The sequence below is a fragment of the Camelus ferus genome, chromosome 8, assembly GCF_009834535.1.
Source record: "Camelus ferus isolate YT-003-E chromosome 8, BCGSAC_Cfer_1.0, whole genome shotgun sequence".
Classification (NCBI taxonomy): domain Eukaryota; kingdom Metazoa; phylum Chordata; class Mammalia; order Artiodactyla; family Camelidae; genus Camelus; species Camelus ferus.
In genome coordinates, this window is record NC_045703.1 from 18,254,145 (window position 1) to 18,277,610 (window position 23,466).

At 41.5% G+C, this 23,466-nt stretch overlaps 1 protein-coding gene across 1 annotated transcript in view; it reads left to right on the forward strand.

Moving 5' to 3' along the window:
- Positions 1-23,466, forward strand: part of SH3BGRL2 (SH3 domain binding glutamate rich protein like 2) — a 60,002-nt gene that overhangs the window by 15,136 nt on the left and 21,400 nt on the right. The window contains exon 2 of the mRNA XM_032484505.1: positions 19,799-19,984. Coding sequence (XP_032340396.1) covers positions 19,799-19,984 — 186 coding nt within the window. The remainder of the gene's footprint in view (positions 1-19,798; positions 19,985-23,466) is intronic.

The following is a 23,466-nucleotide window of genomic DNA, read 5'->3' on the forward strand; positions in this document are numbered from 1 at the left end:
ATGCAGGAGTCTTTGCTAGGACAGAGGGAGTGAGGGGAAAGGGGGCGTCCAGAGCAAGGAGGCGGGTCACCACGGGAAGCCCTGAGAGGGGACAGCTGCCTTTGGAAGGCAGAAATGGAGAATTCCAGAAGCACAGCTTTGGGCTCTGTTTGGCATAAAGTAACCCAGCAGGCTGTGACACCTAAGTGGACCCTGAGAATGTCAGCACACTACATCAAAGGACCTTAAAATGGGTCATCGTCGTGATTCTTGGTCCAGAACAGCTTCAATCAGGTTTGCATATCTTGGTTTGAGGTACTCCACTAACAATGCAGGAACACATGTGGTGCCTTCTAGAAAGATTTCTAAACTAAAAGGAGCTTGAAATAAGATAACAATAAATTTGTGCTTAAAGGGTTGGGTTTCACTTATACGGAAAACCTCATTCTCCAATCCCAGGAGAAAGTAACTTCCTGGCTCTTGAGTCTGTTCCCCAGTTGCAGTCTTCTTTCGCCGTCCATCTGCCTTCCTCTCTAGCTTCTGATTTAATAGCTGTAGACTCTTGTTCCTCATCATCTTAGCAGCTGTTTATGTTCCTTCTCTTTACATATCTGATGCCGTGCTTCTGTCCGTTGCTTACACATCACTAGCATGATAGCCCTTCCCGTGTTTCTTCCCTACAAAGCACCTGCCTTTTTCCTTCCCTGACAGACCCTGCAGGCACTTCTGTGTCACTGCCAGTTTCATACAGAAGTTACCTGGTGACAAGCCCAATTTCCCACCCCCTTCCCCCAGTGACTATACACTGCATCAAATGAGAGGCTTTGTTTGGTCACCTGTGTTCCCCTGGTTCCTCGGGCAGTGTCTGTAACATCTCAAGGTCTCCATGAGGTCTTGTAAAACCTGTTGAGTGACCCATGGCTCCTTGACCTTTGAGAGACTCTGCGTTTTCGTTGTGCTGCCTCTCTGTGCTCTGTCCCTAATTCTCATTTGTTACTTTCTCCACTTACTGTTTTGAGTCAAGACAGAATGCAGAATTTACATGGCTGAAGATAGACAGGAGTTTGAGGTGGAGACACTTGAATTTGTAGGCACTCTTCAAGACAGACTTTATCTTGCCTGGGTTGCAGGACTGAGGGTCACGTGGGAAGGGTGAGATGTCTGCGGAGATTCCAGCAAGCTTTGAAAGCTCCTCCTGGCAGTTGTGTAGGACTGAAACAGAACGTCCAGCCTGGCTCAGTAGCCCACAGAGGGAGGAGAAAATTGATGGGGCGGGTCCATAAGATTCAGGTGGGAAGGTCCAGACTTTCTCTGAGGCATCAGTGTGCGCCCACTGTGGAAACAGGAACTCATTATATGATCCCCCATAAAATGTAATTGTGAAAATGATCACTGTCCCCATATTTTTTGTCAAATGTAAATAGACGTAGTTTGGAGATCATCTCTCGGGATCTCTGTGGATGGACTGATGGAGACATGGGAGGAACATACTCCAAACACCCTGCTGCAGGGCAGCACCTCCGGCCCCTGATAGAGGCATGGCTTTGGGCTGCAGCCCTGTCATTCTTGCCTGTGCAAAGTGCCATCCTCAGCAGGATTTCCTCCTCACTGCAGCAGATTTTGACTATCATAGCAAGTTTTGCTAGAGCAGCTTTTTCTGCAAAGTATCCTCTAATTAGCAGGAAGCGTGTGTAAGAACAGTTGTATGTAATTTTCATCGATAGTCTGGCAAAATAGTGGCATTCTAGGTTCATATTTTATACTTGGCTGACTTTTTCCTTGAAGGAAGTAAACATGTAATCTTGACGGGGAATGTAAAAACAATAACATCAAACCACTCACATCTTTCATTTCAGGCTTTTGCTCATTTTTTTTTTTATGGCTTCCTGTCACTAAGTAATACAAGTTTGTTTTTGTTTTTTTTTTCAAAATGCAGAGTAAAAGTAGTTTAATGCATGAGTTGATGGAGAAATTAGTTAGAGCCATTTATATTGCGTCAAGCAGGTGGGAAAAGAGACAGATCAGCTAACAGGTACGTGGCGAGCAGCTCCCCAGAGCTACCCTACTGAGTCCTGGGGGAGGTGCAGATGTGAGATGCACATGATCTTCATCCTCCAGAGGAATTTATAGTTAAGTTGGGAAAAGAGGTACAGACACACATTTTGTTATAAACAGTGCGGGCTCTGTGTCATTAAATGCTAGATTGCTGATGACCGTGGGGCATAACGGGTTCGTAAGGAGACCATTAGGGAGGGTGGTGGTTGGTGTAAGGGTTTCTCAGCGTCAGCATTATTGACATTTTGGGGTGCTGTCCTGTCCGTCATAGGATGTTTAGCAGCATCCCTGGCTCACTAGATACTAGGTGTAACCCCCAACTGTGACCACCAAAAATGTCTGCAGACATTGACAGATGTTTCGGGGGGGGGGGCAAAATTGCCCCACCTGAGAAACACTGCGTAGGCAGAGCTGAGTGCAGTGTGGGTTTGCAGCTGAGCCTTGAAGAATAAACAGAACTTGGATAGGAAGTGCGGACAACACGGAAATGATTTAGTTGAGAGGAGCCATTATGTAAAGACCCAGTCAATTTCTTTATCAGTCCATCCTGGAGCAGGGCTCCTCAAAGTAAGATCTATGGACCCACCCTTGTTACTGATAGAAGTACTGAGATTGAGGGTAAACATTTAGAAACTTCTCTAGCAAGTTTACAGAATAACTTTATGGTTTTTTGACTACAATCATGAAAACTTTAAGCGTCTACTTTGTAGGTCTTTGTGATTTCCTTTGTCTAGAAGTTCATTTTTTGAAAGTATCAGAATACTAAAACATTGGCACTTGGAAGTATGGCAACGTGCAGACTGCAGTAACAAGAGCAAAGTGGTCCTCGACCCCTGCTGCTTTGAGGAGCAATGAGGCTGTGAGCAGACTTGAGGGGCACAGTGGGGGATAAGATAAGTTAGGTATGACCCACGTGAACCACGAAGTTAGACTGATTTCTGCAATCGCACAGTGAACCTGACGCATCTTAGGCCTGGTGCTCAGTAACTGTTTTCAGGACAAAATGACTGAATGCCCGCAAAGCCTCCTCGTGGAGCAGAATGGACCTTGGAGTAGGGAGTGGATATTTCTGAGATGAGAGTGACCTTTAGGAGGGTGTGTTTGTCATTTGGCCTGTTCTCTGGATTTAATCTTCAGTCGTCTGATTATTCCCATTTAGAAACCCTTTCTAGTGGCTTGCCCTTGGACTGAGATTTTGAATGGATAATTGCCCATTTGAAACTTTAATTTGTACATTTGAGCCCTTGTGCTCCAATGGTGGGTGTCCTCCCCTCTTGGGATTTGTAAACACTTTAATGTCTTTGGCACAAAGTAACTTTTGTGATTATTTGGCAGTGCTTAAAGCTGTCCCTTAAAGAAATAAAGGAGAGTGCTTTTGGTTCATTTGCATTTGCTGTGAGTGGAAACAGGTCTGTGCCCTTGGCACTGTTTTTATAGGGGCGTGGTGGGTCTGTGCCTCTCTGTTTGTAATTTGGATTCCTATTTGGACTCCTGGATGGCACTGGTGTGGGGCGTGGAGGCTGATTGGTTAGCTTGTGGCCATGGTCCTTTACTCATGTCTTCTAGAAGCTTTGAAGAACTTTAGTTTGCTCAAAGTCCACCTACCACTTATTTTTTAATTACCTTTCTTTTCTTTCTTTGAACATCCTGAACATACTTATTTTATATTCCATATCTGACCATTTCAATATCTGAAATGTTTGTGGGATTTTTTCCTCCCTTCTGTTTTTGCATCTCTGACTCTTGATGCATTGTGTGTTTCCTGGAATGCTTAATTTTTAAATATTAACTGCTGCCTTGCTAATATCCTTAATCTAATCGCTGGGCATAATGTATGGAGCTTAGCTTTGAATTTTCATTTGGGGGTGATATTCTGGGACAAGGATTCTTGGTTTCCCAACTCCTAAACATAAATCATTTGGCAGAAGAGGGAAGCAGACGTTGGGCTTCTTGTTAGGAGATCTGGATTCCAGTCCCAACTACAGGGTAAATTACCTAACTAACCTCTCTGTGTCTCTGTTCTATCATTTTGTCAAAAGTGTCGGTTGCCAGGTCATTGAATAGTTGTAGGGCAGATGACTCATTTCCAGATCGTTGACATGGGTGTCGGCAATTTCACGTCCATTGTTTCCGTGCCCATGTCATCATTTGCTGAGGCCGTGTACAAGATACTTGAAATTCAGAGAAGAATAGCATATGTTCCCAGCCCTGCAGAACTGAAAATTACTTGACTTGACAAGACTCAGTGGCTCTTAGACACGAGAGGGATATGGGTAGAAGTTCAGAGGACGTAAGTGGAGAAGATTCTGGACTAGGGTGGTACTGGGTGAGAGGTGGGCCCTAAGTTGAGCTTTGTAGAAGGAGTGGGACTTAAATGTTAAGAAGTCAAGAGGGCATTTCAAGGCAAGGGAAGCAAGAGTTCGTCACTGTGGTGAGGACATAAGTGTAGGGAAAGGAGAGGTGTGAGATTACATGAATTTGGGACCTCAGGTGCCAATCCCACTTCCCTTAGCCATACTCCAGTGCCCCCATCTTCCTCACCCCAGCCCTCGAAAACCACTAATCTATTTTCTATAGATGGGCCTTGTCTCTGGACATTTTACGTAAATGGAATTATACAACACATGATCCTTTAAGACTAGCTTCTTTCACTCTGGCATAATGTTTTCAAGGTTCCTGCATATTGTGGCCTGTATCAGTACCTCATTCATTGAGATGGCCATGTAACATTCCATTGTATGGATATGAAATGCAAATTCTTGAGCACCACTCAAGTCTTACCAAAGCAGAAACTTTGGAGTCTACCTCCTTCCCACAATTTGTGTTTTAGACAAGTCCTCCAGGGGACCCAGGTGCACTGATGGGGAGAGAACCACTGCTACAGGGTGGGTGGAAGAGGGGTGCGGGGTGCAGAGGTGGGTCTTGTGGGCCTGGGCATGGATTTCTACCTTCATCTCAAGGACAATGGGAAATTACTGGAAGGTTTTTAAACAGAGATGTGAATCCATTAGGTTTATGCTTCTTTAACAAATTCCGAAAAACAAAACAAAACAAAAATTCATTTTAGCTTCTTTGTGAAAAGTGGGTTTTGGGGAAATCTGGCTAGAAGAAGAAAGATGCAGGAGGAAAAAGGCAGGGCAGAGATGGTGGCGTGGCGTGGGCTACTGGGAGTGAAAATGGAGAAGCGTGGATGGGTTCAGGAAAAAATTTGAAAGCCGAAGCTTGATGATTACTGACTTGATGATTAATGGTATCATCAGGGAGGGTCAAGGATGAAATCCAGGTTTCTGGGTTGGGCAGGTGAGTGGGTGGTGGTACTAGACTCTAGAGCTTCTGAATTTTCTGGTTTTCTAATATATGATCACATGGGATTCAACATTTAAGTGTAGTTTTGGAAAATAAAGTTAGTAAATTTGAGGTGGCCTGTTTTAGGACTCGTTTCTTTTAAATTTGAATTCAGTTCTCACATTGTCTTACGTGGATGTCTTTCAAAATTATACCCAGAATCAGAAGCCAATATTGTTTCAGTACCCTGTGATCGGGCACGTGAGGGAGTTGCCTGAGCTACTCTGAAGTACTGGTTCCCAGTCAGGAAATATGACAGGTAGTGTTGTCCTTAGTTGTGGGTTAGATTTAAGTTCACGGGAAGAATCATTCTCCGGTGGCGGGGCCACGAGAACCTCTCTTTGAGCAGTTCTGAAATATTTCTTTAAACTCAACATCTGTAGACCATAAACTCTGATACCCGCCTTAGTTTCAGTTAGGAAGGTAAATGAAATGATATGATTTAATTACATATTAACTTCCTTTAAAAAAGTGTTTTTAATTGAAGTATAGCTAATTTACAATGCTGTGTTAGTTTCAGGTGTACAGCAAAGTGATTAGGTTATACATATATATGTATATGTATTCTTTTTCAGATTCTTTTCCATTATAGGTTATTACAAGTTATTGAAGAGAGTTCCCTGTGTATACAGTAGGTCATTGTTTATCTATTTTATATATGTAGTGTGTATATGTTAATCCCAAACTCCTAATTTATCCCTCCTCCCCTTCCCCCTTTGGTAACCATAGTTTGTTTTCTATGTCTGTGAGTCTCTTTCTGTTTTGTAAATAAGTTCATTTGTATCATTTTTTTTAGATTCCACATATAACTGATATCATATATTTGTCTATCTCTAACTTCAGTTAATATGATAATGTCTAGTTCTATCCTACATATTAACTTCTTGATCTTAAACCTGTAATTCCAAAAGAGACAACCGAGTGTGACTCCAAATAACCAGGTGTTTAAACTGATGTTGGTTATCAGCTTTAAAAAAAATTGATGTTGGTTATGAATTTATAATATAAATACACCAGGGTGGACTTTGAGTCCTTGAGGACGGCCATAGGGACGTCTGTTGATTCCTGTTTCCTTGGATGACATTTGTGGTTCTTTCTGTTTCGCTTCCTAGTTTTAACTCTAGAATTCCTCCTCTCGGTCCCCATGTGCAGTGGGGATGGGAAAGTCAGAAACACAACACAGGGAATAGCACCTGTCTACTCCTGGGTTTGGCGAGTCTAGACGCCGCACTGAGCCGCATTCTGCTATGACAAGCCTCTGTGCAGGGGTGCACCCGAAGAGACCCCTTCCTGCCCTCATCACCTGCGGGCAGCGTTAGCCTGCTTCCCGGCCGGGATGGGAGTGCAGCCGGGCTAGCGTGAGAACTCAGCCTGCCAGAACATGTACGCCTGTGATAGCATCATGCTCGGATCTAAAGGGGAAACCTGTTCTCACCAAAGGGTGTGTTTCCAGAGAGTGGATCCTCTCCGTGTTTAGATCAAGATTTATGGTTCAGGCACTATCAGTGCTTTGACCATGCACTCCCTGTAGGTCCCAGCTTTTTGTCGGGGACGAGCTGAAAGAAGGCAGAGGCATGTGTGTACCCCTGCCCCATGCCTAGCACAGTGCCTGGCACCTGCCCAACCCCCAGAATGTCCTTCTGGAATGAACGAATGAGTGACTCACTGAATGAGTGGAGAGAGAGGAGCTAAATGACCATGGACTTGTAGTGGCCCAGGCGTCCCCAGTGACTGGTGGGAGAAAAAGCTTTCCAGAGAACAGAGTAGCTGATGAGGTTTGTGGCCTTAGAAATAAAATTGTGACACTAGTAGTAATCACCATGTGTTGTGTTGAGCTCTTTCGGAGTGTGCTGTGCACTAAGAACCCTGTGAGCATTACATCATTTAGTTTTCATCGCCACTGTCTGTGCCAGATTCTGATCTGCATGTCACCGATGAGGAATCTGAGGCTTTGATAGAAGGACCTTGTCCAGGCGACACAGATCCATCCCCTTTCCGGTTTGTCCAGAACTGGAACATAAATCGAAGCTAAGTGGCGCAAATGAGGATCAGGCCACTGCCTTTGACACCTTCATCAGATGTTCCGACTGTCCTGGAAAAAGTCTCAGATGAACCAGGGCCCCTCGCAGCCCTGTACTTTCTCTGCACCATCCCTGTTTTAATGCTACCAGACTGAGCTGGGAGAGGCTGTCTTCATCAAGTTAAACAGTGCGTGCGTGCGTGTGTGTGTGTGTGTGTGTGTGTGTGTGTGAAGGCATTAATTTAGTCAGGTTATTTTTGTTTTTGGGGGGGGAAGGGTAATTTGATTGATTGATCGATTGATTGATTTAATGGAGGTACTGGGGATTGAACTCAGGACCTTGTGCATGCATGCTAAGCTTGCACTCGACCACTGAGCTATACCCTCCCCCTAGACGGGTTATTTTTTTAACAATAAATGTCAGACTTATAGGCAGTTCTGTGCTCATGCTGAGTCATCCACACAGTGAGGTATTGTTGACAGAAACAGGGAAGTTAGGAAAGGAGGTGGATAGGTAGGTTTGCCTTGTAACAACAAGGTTTTGTTGTCATTTTTGTTTTGTTTAAGCAGTCAAGTTTGAGGTGACAGTGGGACATTTAAGCATATATTTCCAGAAAGGCTTTGGAACTGTGGATTGGCCCTTGTGAAAGAGGGCAGTTTTGAAATGCACATTTTAGCTATAACTCCGTACAGGAGATGGTTGAAGTTGAGGAAGTATGTGCTGTCTTCCAAGTATTGGTATGAAGAGAAGGCTGATGATGCAGGCTTTTGTAAGGTGTTATGATGATTCAAGTACATTAGCATGTGCTTATATTCCTGTCTTTCCTGCCTCTAAATTTATTACCGTGTCTCATTTATGTTAACTCTCAGAAACTATATTAGCATTATAGTGTATTTATATATTTACGTGAAATTCTAGTTTGTTTTTTAGGATTTATCAGTCGGGTAATTTTCCCGGTTACAGGTATGCAAGGATGCTTCTTGGCAAAGATTACCAAGGTGTAAGCCATACTTTCAGGAAATATGGTGGCATTCTTTTCTCCCTCCATTTTTGCAAGATAGGAATTTATGAATTGACCTTCAAAACCTAGTTTAAGAAATAAGGCACTGAAAAATTAGAATGATAGCATTTAGTACTTCTCACATGTTTAGAAAAGAGATTTGCCTTCTGGCTTGAAAGTTATTTAGACATTATTTTATATCATCAAAGAAAATAATATAGAATCTTGTGTGTTTGCAGACTCACAGTTTTCTGGTGCAATGGTCTGCAGAGTGTTTTGATCACATGTCCCAATAATAAAAAAAAAAGTCTTGAGTGTATTTCCTCTCTATACATACTTTAAATAAATTCTCTATATATGTAACTATTCTAATAAAATATGTGCATTATAAAATGTCAACAAAAGCAATTATAAAGTAATGGGAGACAGTTGTAACAGTATTGTTTTGTTTTTTAATGATAAGAAATTTCTCTTTCATCAAAAACATCTTTTTCTAAATGAGAACAGTGAGAGCTAAAGATCAGTAATACAGTTTGAAGGTCTGCTTTTAACTGTTGTCACTGTCAAAAAGGTAACTCCTAAAAAGATGGAGATGCAGATGGAGGAGATCGTCATTAGAATTAAAGGACAGTGATCATTTTTCTGATCCCATTCATCAGTAATGCAATTTTGTATCACACTGTCTTCCCTGATGTCAGTTGTTTCCGAAAACCGAAAGAAAAATGTTAGATTTTTACATTAAAAAAACTCACTGGAATTTTTTATTTGAAAGACTTTTAGTAGATTAGAAAATTGCTTCTATGTTTTCACAGTGACAATTTTTGTAGACAATAAGCATTATTTTCAGTAACAAAATAATGGTATCAAACATTTCCTAAAATCCATTTTATAAATTAGTTCCTTGATAACATATCATCTTTACCCTGAAGGGACAAAGCAAGAAAGAAGAGAGTCTGTGTCTGTGTGTCTCTATGTGCTTTTTTTCCCCCTGATATTCCATTTTTACCATTTTTTAAAATTGAAGGATGGTTGATGTAATATCTGTTAGGTAACTTACTATTGGTATTAGTTGTCTTTATGAAAAATGTCAGCCCATTCGGAACAGTTTTCTTATAAAAGAAAAATTTCCCTAGAACACACTTAAATTTCCCATGGTAGGCTAATGTTCTAAACATTAGAGTAAGTACTTAATAGAATTAATGCGTGCAATAAAATAACTACAAAGATTATAAAAAACAAAATATTTGTAGTACAACCAAAACATCCTACCCCAAATCTGTATGCTATTACGACAGCTTTATAAAGTCTATTACTAAATGTTGAATCCTTGGAAGGTAATATAAAAAATAATTATTTCAGGATGATATTATGTTTTTTTTTTAATTGACAAGATGACTTAACATTATAATCATGGAAAAAAGAAGCTAGTGCAGGCTGGTTAAGAAAACAGGACCCCAAAATATTTCATGGTTAAAAAAAATGTGTTAAACGTATTTATTCAAGCTCAATAATGTTTATTTGTTTAATACTAATATGTTGAATACCTAGTAAGTGCCAGGACTGTACTAATGACACAATCACAATCTTTTCAATCATTAAAATTGTATTGCTTTTGATTTATAACATATAATAATGTTTTTTTTTTTCAAAAATTGCCCTGTATTTCATAATTCACCTTTCTGACACTCTGATTCCCTAAAACTCAAGTTTCAGTCTCTTGCAAGACAGCCTCTCATTGTTATCTTTGGCTTGGTAACCTGCTATTTGCTTTCTAGTAAGATAGACTGAAATAGACACCAGAGACACAATAGTTTGTGTGTAATCTCACGTTTAGTTAAACAGCCTTTGAATGCTGACTGTGAGCAGAGGGCTTGTGGGGGTTTATTCTGCACCCTCCATCCTGCTCCCCAGCAAGGAAACAGTATTGATGGGTGTTTTAGGGAGGAATGTGCCCATCTCCAGGTAGGAGAGAACCTGACTGACGTGAGCTGAAACCAATACAGGTATTTTGGCTTTTCTTGGTAAGTCTGGAGACTCATTCTTCAGGGCCTGTGTTTTTGGGGATTCTTTTGGCCTTTTCCTGATGCTGTTGCCTCACGGTGGACAGGCTGCTCCTGCACCTCCAGCCCTCGCACTGGGGTTCCAAGCAAGAAGAAGGAGGAAGGGCAGGGACCAAGGGCATCCTGACCCATCCTTGTCAGCAGATGAGCCAGCCCTTGTGCAGAAGCTCTCCCCACTGACTTCAGTCCACAGCTCACCGCAGATCTGGATCACGTGGCTGCCCAGCTGCAAGGGTGGCTGAAAATACCACTTAAGAGAATTAATGCATGCAATAAGATAACTACAGAGGCTTTAGTTTTCCAGCCTTCACCGGAGAGGTAGCAAAGAGCTCTGGGGTAACTAGCCTAGCATCTGCCACCACACCTCCTGCTGTCTGCATCCTCTTTATGACAATATGATGCCTAGTGAGTCCAACGGGGTGGCATTAGTTAAAGAATTTGCCATGAAATAATGTATCTTTTTCTTTACTATTTATTTATTGCTTGTATTTTGGGAGGAGATAATTAGGTTGGTTTATTTGTTTATTTATTTTAATGGAGGTACTGGGGAATTGAACCTAGTACGTCGTGCATGCTAAACACGCGCTCTGCCACTGAGCTATACCCTCCACCTCGGAAATGATGTATCTTTGAGGTATCCTACTCCATCGCTGGAAATTTCCTGGGGTCTTTGACCAGGGAAAGATCATCAGTCCTTTCTTCCCTTTTTAGTTGGAAGGAGGAGTTGTCTTCGGGGCCCTCCACCCGTCCTAGTCTCGCCGAGCCCCTCCTCTGTAAGTCTTACCAAGTTACAAGAAAATCCATCCTTCCTGTTCTCTTTCCTCGGCCTGTCTTTGACTTTTTTCATGTGAGATACATAAAAGGCCCTGATCAGCCTTACATCTGCCTCAAGTCAGAAGAAAGAAAACTGTGTATTTGAAGTGTGAAAGTAGGTGAAATAAAGAACTATTGCATCAAATACTTGAAGCCTTTGAAAGTTCTCAGAAAGTTACTTTATGTTTTTTGCAGAAGGCCACATCTAGGGCAAAGGAAGAAAAGTTAATACGCCTGATTGAGTGAAACAATTGGGCAATGCCCATTTGTGTTTAGCTCTCTTCTTATTTTAATCCTCTCAATAAACCTATGAAAATAGATACTGGGTCCATTTCACAGATCTAGAAACTAAGGCCAGAAGAGAAGCTTCATAATTTCTCCAAGACTCCTCAGCTGACAGGGCTAGGATTAAAACCAGGACAGTCCAACTCTAAAATACATTTTCCCTCCAGTTTTCCTTGTTGTCTTCCATCTATGTTTTATTTGCCTTTAAACTTGCTTTCCCACAATTGCTCACATTAAATCTCAGTTTAAAAAAACCAAGTGCTTTATTTTTCAAATTGATCATGTCTCCGTATTTACTAGTGACTCCCAAGGTCCCAGGGTGCAGCCTCAGCTGTGTACACCCCGGAATTCAAACATGACTAGACACGTCTGAAAGCGTGTGGAAGGAATCTGGCAGGGGCTTCTTAATTACATAAGTTAATTGGCAGCCGCCTGGGAAAGAACTAATCCTATAAGAAGAGAGGGTATTGGAGTGCAAGTTTACTTATAAGTCAGTGCCTCAGAACAGGGGGGTAAGTCTAAGTCAAGTGCAATGTAATTTATTTTGCCTGTCCTCAGATCCCATCCCTAGGGATTCCTGGAGTCAGGAGGTTGCCAGTGAAAGCTACCCCTGTCTTCACTGAGATTTCCGTGGGTCATCGAGTTCTCATGCCACGTCAGCAGAATCAGCGGCACCAGCCCAGACAGCTTACTACCCAGGCGCCGGTTGGGGTGGGTTGCCCAGGATTGGGGTCCTCAGCAGATCTGGGTCCTGAGTTGAAAGGGTAGAGGTGTACAGCCTTAGTCTGCTCGGGCTGCTGTAAGAATACGGCAGACTGGGTGGCTTTTATTTTTTTTAATTTTTATTTTGTAGGGAGGGGGACTAGGTTTACTTATTTATTTATTTTTGATGGAGGTACTGGGGATTGAACTCAGGACTTTGTGCATGCTAAACACGCACTCTACCACTGAGCTATACCCTCCCCCGGCTGGGTGGCTTTTAGACAATGGAAATTTCTCACAGCTCTGGAGGCTGGAAACTAAGATCCGGGAGGCAGCATGATCAGGTTCTGGTGAAACCCTAATTTCAGGTTGCAGACTGCAGTCTTTTCACATTGTAGGCGGGGGCACGAGAGCTCCTGGGCCTCTTTTATAAGAGCACTCCACCCTCATAACTTAATTACCTCCCATCAACCTCACCTTCTAACGCCATCACCTGGGAGCAGGGTAGGTTTCAACATAGGAGTTTTGGGGCGATGCATTCAGTGCTGTAGCACGAATCAGTGCAGTGGCCAGGAGGGCTGCTTTGAAGCACAAGTGAGGAGCTTGTTTCAGAGCTCTGGGAGATATTTGGGGGAAGGGGTTGAGGGCAATAGAATTCTGGGGTCGCAGAGTCAGAGAAATACCAACGTATTTGCTTAATTTTCAGTTGCCATCAATTTGCAAATATATCAGCGATCTTTTAAAAACATTTGGGCAAAACAAAGTACTACGTTACTCACTTGCAGTTTTTAAAATTAACTGACAATCACATTTCTTGAAACATGCGATCGCATACGACTTTCTTCAATATCAGTGTCAACGTTAGAAGCGAGGCCTTTTTCACATTCAGGGTTTAGAGAGTCTTCTGAATTATTTAGGCTCTCTTACAGTTCCATGTAGCTTCCTAGACATGCTACTTTTTAAATTCATGCAGTTTTAGCATTAACTGAGAAATATTGGTGTTTGATCTACGTTCCTGTTTGGCTAAACTTCAGTTCCATTTGTTCCTAAATTAAATTATCAACTCATTTTGATCGCTGGCATATCACCTGGAAATCTTTGATGTTCAGCACTGGAGTGATAATTCTTTAATCATCCACTCAGTTAATATTTACTGAGGGCTTCCTGTGCGCCAGTCCCTATGCTTACAGAACTGATCCTGTGGAGAGAGAGATGAGCATGAAAACAAGTAAACAGATAAATAAATAAAATTGTAATGCATTTAATGAAAACTTCAGCTGAGGTGGTTAGAGAGGGCTCGCTTGGGAGGTGGTATGTGAGGTATCTCATCCTCCTTGATGAGAGAATCAGCTCTGCTGTTACACCAGTCCTTCCCCTTGTGAAAATCCCTGTCTGTTCATTAACAACTGTCTATTGAGCGTCTGGTATGTTCCAGAGACCATTCCAGACCCTGGGGCTGCAGCAGCGAACAAAACAGCAGACAGAATCCCCTGCCCTTGTGGAATTTGTATTATCCTAAGAGGAGGTGGACAAACAAATGTGTAAAATGATCAGTATGTCAGTCGCTACGGTCAGATGCGATGGTGAAAAAAAAAAAGAATTGAAGGGGGAATAGGCAGTTCTGGGAAGGGCTGGTAAAAATGTAAAATCATGTGGTTTCGGGAAGGCCTCACTGAGAGAGTGAGCTTTGAGCCGGAAATGAAGATCCATGATCTAGGGCAGAGTTTGGCAAACGTTTTTCTGAAAAGAGCAAGTGATAAGTAGTTTAGGCTTTGGGAACCAGACAGCCTCTGTTACAACTGCTCAACTGTGCTTTTGTGGGGCAGGAGCAGCCGGAGAGAGTGTGTAAATGAATGGAGGTGATTGTCTTCCAATATCACTTCATTTATGGACGCTGAATTTTGACGTGTCATGAAATACTATTATTCTTTTGATTCCCCTCCCCTCAACCATTTAAAAAGATAAGACTGTTATGGGCTGTGGGCCATACAAAAACAGCAAGCGAGCTAGGATTGGCCTGTAGGCCTACCTGCGATCTAGCCCAAGAGATTTAACAGCGTCTGTCCCCTTTAATCGCTTCGGATGCTGTGTAATGGGGTATGTTTGAATGATAAGGTGAAATGCAACTTTCATGCCTTTGTAGCTATCTTCCTGTTTCAGGTCCAACAACTTTGTGGTTGCTTTACAAAGAAAAAAATGAAAACTCATCTATTTATCCAGTGACAAATACTCATTTCACTTATGTGAAATTGATGTCTTACAGCTTTTATTTTCTGGGCTCTGCTGTGCAATAATACCTTTTATTTTCAATCCATCATACTACAGTATTGCTGAAGACATTTTATGTAGCAGTTAAGAGTTTTCCCAAGTAGCGCTGCATTTGGACACATGCTATAGAAAATTTGATAAGGAGTGGCTTAATGAATTAGGGGTTTATTTGTCTAACCGAGAATGGTTTCGAGGAGGCTGCACAGGACTATTGTGGCAGCTGTAAAATTTCAGTCAAGTACCCAGGCTCCTGTCCTTCTGCTTGGCAATCCTTAGTGTTGGTTACCACATCTGCCGAAGGGTTTCTGCACCTCCAGTCACCACGTGTGCATTTCTGCAAGGGAAAGGAGAAGGAGGACCAAGTGCAGAATGGGCTTTGTCTGTTCATTCATTAAGTGGCGCTTCCCTTACATCTCACTGGCCAGCACTGTGTCATGGGATCACCCCTAGTTGCAGAGGAGTTCTGGTCCACAAGTTTTTGTAGCTGAGCACGTTGCTTTCTTAAACAAAACCAGGCTTCTGTAATTAAGAAAAGGAGATTGGCTACTGGGTAAGTAACTAGCATCGTCTGCCATGGCTTCTAAGTGTGTTTGAAGGAAAAAAAAGACAGCTACACGAGTCATAGGTACCATGATCCCTGTGTCCAAATCGACTTCAGTGAAGGCAGCCACTATTGCCCCACAAATTACTTCTTCTCTTCCTCCCCTGCTCCCCACAATTTTTTATTTGAATGTCTTTTTTTTTAATTTAATTATTTTGGTGGGGGTGGGGGAGGTAATTAGGTTTAATGTATTTTCAGAGGAGGTACTGGGGGTTGAACCCAGGACCTCCTGCATGCTAAGCATGCGCTCTACCACATGAGCTATACCCTCCCCCCTTTCTTTTTTTTGTTGGTAAATGCTTGTGTAAACTTTGCTTCGTGACTTCTCAAGCCCTTTAACAAGTACCGCACATACCACGTGGTTCACAAATACCTGTATACAGTGATGCACAGATGAAATTCACAAAGTAAATTTATCTGTAGATATTTATCTATCCCTGAAACAAAAGGGAAAAAAATAATTTTAACAACTTTCTAATTCATAGGCCTTTTCGATCACGAGAGACTTAACTTCTACTTCCTAGCACCACCCTGATTGTCTGGTTATCAACGTTTAGAGATTTTCTCTCTGAGAAAGTCCTATGTCCCCACATTTCTTTTGATGTTGACTGTAAGATGCATTTTGTTTCAGGACGGTTGAAATGTGAGGAGAATAAAGCTCTTTTGTCAGGGAAGTGATGGTTTGTGCTATTATTATTCAAACTTTGGGTTTAGGCCAGCATGGGAAGTGACCTTGATGGCTTCCTCTTGCCACGTGGGAAGCCTTTCCATGACCCCGAGCCCCAGCTTCTCCCCAGTCCTGCCTCCTGAGCTGGCCTGCCCCTGCCACTCATGCCTGGGCTCCCACAGTTCCAGCCACGCTCACCTGGGAGATCTCAGAATCAGCCCTGGTGGCTGACTCATCTTCCTTCCTGAGGCTAATGTCACAAACATCCCCTTGAAACTTGCTTCTCTGGGTTAAATGCCTCTGCTTGTTTATTTGGGTGATTCACCATGGTATTAGTTAATTTTCTGTGGCCTTAGCTTTTCCCTCTCTCTTTTCTTTGTAATCTTCTGGCCTTTCTTCTAAGTGTAAGGAGCCATGGAGGCCAGCGAGTCACCAAATGCTCTAAGTCCAGCTTCCTGCCCTGCTGGGAAACTTGCTTTCTATGAAACGCCCCGTGCCTCTACGGCCGGGCACTGCTGCTCCCCTCCGAGTTGTTTTCTAGGGAATCTTTCCTTCTCTATCAAAATCAATTTCTTCTATTTAATCTTTTGAATATTGACACATTTACACTTTCCAAAAAAGTTTAATGTTTGCACACATGGAGAGGGAAAACTCTTGCTCTGACTTTGCCCCCGTCATCCAGTTCCCATGCCCTGCCTCCTGGGCAACCACTTTTGTTAGTTTCTCATATCATCTTCAAGTGTTTCTCTAAAAAATGAAAAAATGCAAGTAAATACAAAAATGTTCCTATTTCTGTTTCTCTTCTTCTTCTTCTTTTTGGTTTGTTTTATTTTTTTAAAAAGTGTCTAGTCTACACACAGTTGTTGGTTTTTTTTGCTTTTTTTTTTTTCGCTTACTCATACATCTTGGAGACCTTTTCATAACAGTGTTAACAGTACATACAGAATTTCTCCTTTTTTCTTTTTAAGGTACATAGTGCTAAAGCGATCTCTTTGAAACACAAATCTGGTCATGCCTCTCCTGCTCTCCTCTTAAAATGCAGATATGATTACAGACATTTCACTTCTGACACTACCGCCAACCGTCACCAGGGTTGGTGAGGAACTATCCTTTGCTTCCTGAGCATTGATAGTGTATAATGATGCATTTGAATGTTTTCTTAGGACAGCAACCATTTCGCCCCCCCCAATTATATTACTGAGATATAATTTGATATATAACACTGTGTAAGTTTAAGCTGTGCAGCATAATGATTGGATGTCTGTATCTACTGTGAAATGATCACCACGATAAGTTTAGTCATTGCCCATCACCCCACATCATTTGATTTTTAATATTCCACAATGCAACTTTCAAATATTGGCATTCAGGACAGAGGACTGTTGGGACATGGCCACTCATAGTCATTGCAAACGGGAGCATAAATTGATATGACCTTGTTGAAAGGCAGTTTGGCCTGAGTCCATTAGGACTCCGAAAAATGTCTCCGCCCTTTGACCTGGGCTTCGTTCACAGGGCTTGGTCCTAAAGGAGTATTGAGAGATACAGTCAAAGATTTATTAATAACGATATTCACTGCATGCTGTTATTCCTAGTGGTGGAACTTATAAGCATGCCAGCTGCCCAACAATGTATTAATAGTTAGCTGTACAGCTACATGATGGAATTGCCAGGAAGATATTAAAATTAATGCTTTGAAAAATTTTTCATGACAGGGGCCAGTGCTCATGATATTTCGGTGAGTGGAAAAGACAAGGTGCAGCTGTTTTTACTGAATATAATCCTGTGGAAGGAAAGACCAGTTGAGCTGTAGATAATTATAGTCCAGCAATAAATGTTGTGTGTATGTGTGTGTGTGTGTGTCTATGTGTTTAGGGCCAGGAGGTGGGGGAGTAAAAAAGCTGTATATATGTATTGACTTACGCTTGTATTGAGAATGTGTGAGTTTTTAATTACCTGCATTTAAGGGTAATAGTGAATGTCATATGTCTATACATTAAATATGGAAAACCAGGGTTTGACTGTGGATAAGTTTCATTTTTGATCACTCTCATGAACAATTGAAATGAGCTGGGTATGCAGAGCTCCCAATATGGACATTAAATCCAGACCCCTTCCTCTGTTCAAATTTTGGCAGTTATCTGGGTAGTACAGCCATAGGTACCTTTTGTTGTTTGGTTTACGAAGGGCAGTGGGGACCCACTAAGGAAGGATTTTAGGGCAATGACATGATTGTCTTGACTAGAACACACACTAGGACTTGATCAAAATAGGTGAACACTTTTAACCTCTGGGACAATAAAAACGACCTGGTAAGGCTATAAGGGGAAATTAAGTAGGATGAATGATATTTTTTTGCACACTGAAGTTATGAAATAATATAACTATATTCTGAAATTGTATGAGTGAGGCAGGAAAGTTAACTTTTTCAGACATGAGAAGTGGCTTAATTAAAGTTGAGGTGTCATTTTTCGACTCGGATTTATAACTGTACACAAGGAATTCTCTTATAACATCATTGAGCTTAAAGATGTCCTATTTTGCCAGCTTTTTATTTCTGTCCCTACTAACTATGCCATCTTGTTAAGTCATTCATGGACTTGAATCCAGGGAGCAGAACCTTTTTGCTCATGGTATGTAACAGATTTCTACCTCAGAGACACATGTCACTGAAACTTTTGTGGGGGAACTGGATGGGGAAAATCAGTATGTGAAAGTTCGTTCTTTTTTTCTTTATTTTTTAAAATTGAAGTACAGTCAGTTACGATGTGTCAGTTTCTAGTGTACAGCACAATGTCCCAGTCATGCATGTACATACATATATTCGTTTTCATATTCGTTTTCATTAAAGGTTATTACAAGATATTGAATATAGTTCCCCATGCTATACAGAAGAAACTTTTTTAAAATCTATTTTTATATAATTTATCCCTTCCCACCCCCTTTCCCCTGGTAACCATAAGATTGTTTACTGTGTCTGCAAGTCTGTTTCTGTTTTGTAGATGAGTTCATAGTGTACTTTTTTCTTTTGTTTTTCTTTTTAGTTTCCACATATGAGTGATAACATATGGTTTTTTTCTGAAAGTTTGTTCTTTAGCATTTTGTTCTCTGTGATGAGCGGTCTTTCCAGCTGCTTGACCTCTCGACGTGATTCTTTTCTTTGGCCATTATAAAATTTACTTTACTGCCTAAATTTGTTCTTTATGCAGATTTCCCAGAATCATTTAGAAAAAGCATGCTTGTCTTCTCATGTTTCACATGTTGCACTTAAGATACTGAATATTGTCACCCCATCTCAATTAATCAGTACGAACCTCGGTAACGTTTCGAAAACCTCCAGATGTGTTTGCAGGTCTTCAAGAGCACACCTGACCCCTAGTGACGGGAGAAGGAAACGTGAAAGATCAGAGGAACCATAAGAGTTAAGAAATAAGAGTTCAAAGTAGGATGGTGCTTGCTGTTTACTCTCACCTTAGACGTGGAGAACATTTTTCTCATGTGAATTGATGAAAGGATGCTTTCATGACAGTGGCTGCAGCTGTGGAATATCTGAAAGAGGCTGCTGAAGGGAATAAAAATTGCCGCTCCCAGGAATCAATGAAGTGTCAACACCTCAGATGGGCTATCCCTGGTTTTCAAATGGTTTTGGGAAGAGGGGGCTTTCATGACTGTACATGTCAGCTTCCGGGGGTGGGAGTGGGGAGTGGTTATGGCCCCCTGAGAACTAAGTGAATCTCCCACCTGCTGCCTAGTCTGTTCCTTCAGACAATCTGAGTTGTGCGCCAGGATTCTGGGGAGTCTAAGTGGAGAAACCACTGTGACAGGACTTGGCTTAGGCCTCTCCTGGATAACCAGGGACTGGACAGTGTGTGGCATCTGCGAAAATGCCTTTGTTTTTGTATCAGTGACCTCTGACAAAGAGAAATCAAATCTAGTTCAATTTGGAAATATTCACACATTGTTTCAGATGAACATTTCTCCTTGTCTGTCTTCTCTTTTCAGATAAAGAAGAAGCAGCAGGATGTAGTGAGATTTCTGGAAGCCAACAAGATAGAGTTTGAGGAGGTGGACATCACAATGTCAGAAGAACAGAGGCAGTGGATGTACAAAAACATCCCCCCGGAGAAGAAGCCTGCTCAGGGCAACCCTCTGCCACCTCAGATATTCAATGACGACCGATACTGTGGAGTAAGTAGCTAGATGGTTATCACGTTATTTCTTTGCCTGCCTCAAAACACAGAGTCACCCGGAGTGCAGTTGTTTTTTTTTTCAGTGAAGACTGTGACCTTCTCACCTAGTAGCAATTCAGGTCCACAAGTCTAACAGAGCGTGCAGTTGGGAGGGTGTATGAGTTCAGGGTCCCAGACCATGTGAACGTGAGAGCATGCGTGTGTGTGTCTTCTTGCCTCAGTGTTTGTTGTGGGAAAGGAGGTGGGAAGGGCACCTGTGTATGTGCGTGTTTACTGTGTTCTATTTTTTTGATTAATACAATTTGGGAGGCAGAGTGGAAGGAGTAAATATTCTTGAATCTTCCTCTTTAGTATAAAAAACTGCTAATTTTTTTCTGATTATAAACCAGAGTTTCCCTTTTTTATATGATCATGAGCCAGATGGGTCATTATGACATCTAAAATATGATGGGGGGACAGTATAGCTCAGTGGTAGAGTGCATGCCTAGCATGCACAAGATCCTGGGTTCAATTCCCTAGTCCCTTCACTAACTAACTAAATGAAACTAATTACTTCCTCCCCCCCAATTTTTAAAAAAATTTTTTTAAAAAAGGTTAAAAAATAAAATACATTAGGGGCCTCCCTGCTATATGTAGCAATGAGAAGCTGAAGGCACTTTTGTCTATTATGTTTTCCTTCTGACTTTATAGGTTAAGAAAAAAAATCAAGAAATGTCTTCCTAATGAGTAGTTAGGATTTGCTCTTTGCCATAGCTCTAAGTAAATGAGTCAGTGTTTATTCTGAGACGTGCACAACAGTTCTTCAAGGATGGCCTGGAGAAGGGGGTGGGACTACAGGGCAGAGGTGTTTGAGGTGAAATAAATAACTGTTGTTGTCAGGGTGAGCAAAAGGATAGCAGTGCTTTTGGTGGCTAGAAAGGAAACAGTTCTCCGTGAACATAAGGGAGAATGAGATGTTGAGACATAAAGCCATGAAGACTGTGCACAGCATTCTTACGTGTCATGAGGAGAAGCCTGAACCTGGCCCTAGACACAGATTTGAGTTCCAGTATTACTTCATGTTGGCTTGACACCTTTGGAAAGTCACTTATCCCTTTACGCCTCAATTTTCTCATCTTTAAGCAAGGGATGATAATACCTATCTTACTTCCCAGGTATTTGTGACTCTTTCTAAAGTACTTCTTAAGTACATTATTATGTAAGAATAAGGGTTATGTAAGAATAATGGTCGTTACTTTTGTGGAGTTTTTTAATGTCATGGTCTCATATTTTATTAGGGGATGTATATGCCAACCAGGGGTAGATCCCATTCATGATTACAGAGTCTAGAAAATGTACTCTGTGCCCACAGACCAAAATGAGATAATAGTTGAAAATGTATGTGAACTGTACAGTTCAAAATAAAGTAAAGCTACTAGTCAAATAGTGCTAGAAAGCATAAAACAAAAATCCGGTGGTTTTTGGTCACTCAGCCATTGCAGCTATGAAAATGCCTTTATTCTGGTTTTGTAGTTGTATAGTAGTTTGGCTGGGTATAGAATTCGAGGTTGAGAAGAATTATCATCTGGTTTCTAGTGCTGTAATTGAGATATCCAATGCCATTTTCCTCAAGTTGTGTGTTTTTATTCAATTTCTTGTATGCAAGTTTTTACAATCTCTTACTCATGTGTAATCTAAAATTTTTTGTAAATTACCTGTTTTTCCTTCACTGTGCTGAGTGCTCAGTAGGTCCTTATAGTCTAAGAATTATATGATTGAGTTTTATTAAATATATTCTTCTATTATTTTCTTTGAAAATTTTCTCCCTGCTTTTTTCCCTGTTCTCTTTCTCTGAAGTGCCTATTAAGTTCGACATTGGACCTTTTTTTTTTTTTGTATTGCCCATTTCCCTAACTTTTTGTCCTGTTTTCTAGGAGATTCTCTAAATTACCTGTGAATTCTTTTGTTGGATTTTTAAAAAAAAAATTTATATTGAAGTATAGTTGGTTTACAATGTTGTGTTAGTTTCTGGTGTACAATATAGTAATTCAGTAATTCACACACACACATGCACACACATATTCTTTTTCAGATTCTTTTCCGCTGTAGGTTATTACAAGATACTGAATATAGTTCTCAGTGCTATACAGTAGGACCTTGTTGTTTATCTATTTTATATGTATCACTGAATTTTTTAATGCCATCTTTTTTTCCCTCTTTTTTACTTTCTTAACGTTGTGCTTTTATGAGATGAGTGCGAGATCTTAGCTCAGTGGAGACACTAAATATGATTTGTTTGACATTTTCTTCTCTTTTCTAGTATTGTCCATGTTTCCACTAATTTCCTTTTTTTCACTTTGTTTATCATGGTCCTTTCTATGGGTGTGGTGAGCCTTCCTCAGATGTCTGATGATCCTCGTCTTTTGTTTATTTAAGTGATGAGGCACTAGAAGGCTGATTAGAAGCTGTGTGTGCCTGTATACGCCTGTAGGCTTGTTTCTCACTGGACCTCGCTATACGATGACTGGGTAGCCTGTTAGCATTCTCACTGCAGATACTGATAGTATTGTCTGTGGCCTTTTCTCTGATGATGGTTTAATATTCCCAGAGAATGGCCCTTCAGTTTCTTGCTTCAGGAATATCTATCAGCCTGGCTTCTGGAGTTCTGGACCTGTAGGGGGAGAGAACTGGAGGGTCGCATTCTGTCATGCACATAACTCACTTCATATCCCCATTTTCACCCCCCACTCCCTTCAGCGCTGCTGTTTATAAGTTTGTTGCTTCCGAGATGCCATGTCTACTAACAGTGTAGCTCCTCTGGGGAGAGTGAGGCACCTGGCAGTGTATCTGCTGCTTCTACAGACTTTCAAACAGTCTCCCTGTCTCCTGCCATTGGCCACTCACCCCATCTTCACAAGAGCTGACACTTCCAATTCCTGATGCTTCCCGTGGGTCCTGCAGCTTGTTTCTTGGTGATGCTGTTCTGCAGACACTGAGGTTTGACCGCCCTCTGCTCTTGAACATCCCTCACCATTTTTCTACCCAATTCCTGCTTATGTTATGGTTCAGGACCATCGACGTCTCCCAGTCTTATTTAAAAAATAGAGTGTTTTTTTTTAACCCTTGTTGTTTCATTGACCTCTCAAGAGAAAGGAAGTAGAGACATCTTTGCTCCATCACCATAAAAGCAGAAGTCTTCAGAGTCCTTTGAGTAGAGGAATGTATTTAATGAATAAAAGGATGTGATGTGAAATAAAGTTAATTCCTTCCCCTTATTTTCACCCCTTTATGACTTTCTAAATCTCTGTGTATCTTTGCCGTACGGAGTCTATGGACATTTTTGTCCAGCAGCTGGCCAGCAGCTTCCATACTGATTAAACTGTGCCCGATAAATGGCATCTTCTCTGCTTGAGCAGCATTAGTCCCGTGGTGATGGTGACAGCAGAGCTGGTGTGTGCATTCTGTCTTTATAGTCTGTTCCAGCAGGAGTTTTGAAGACAG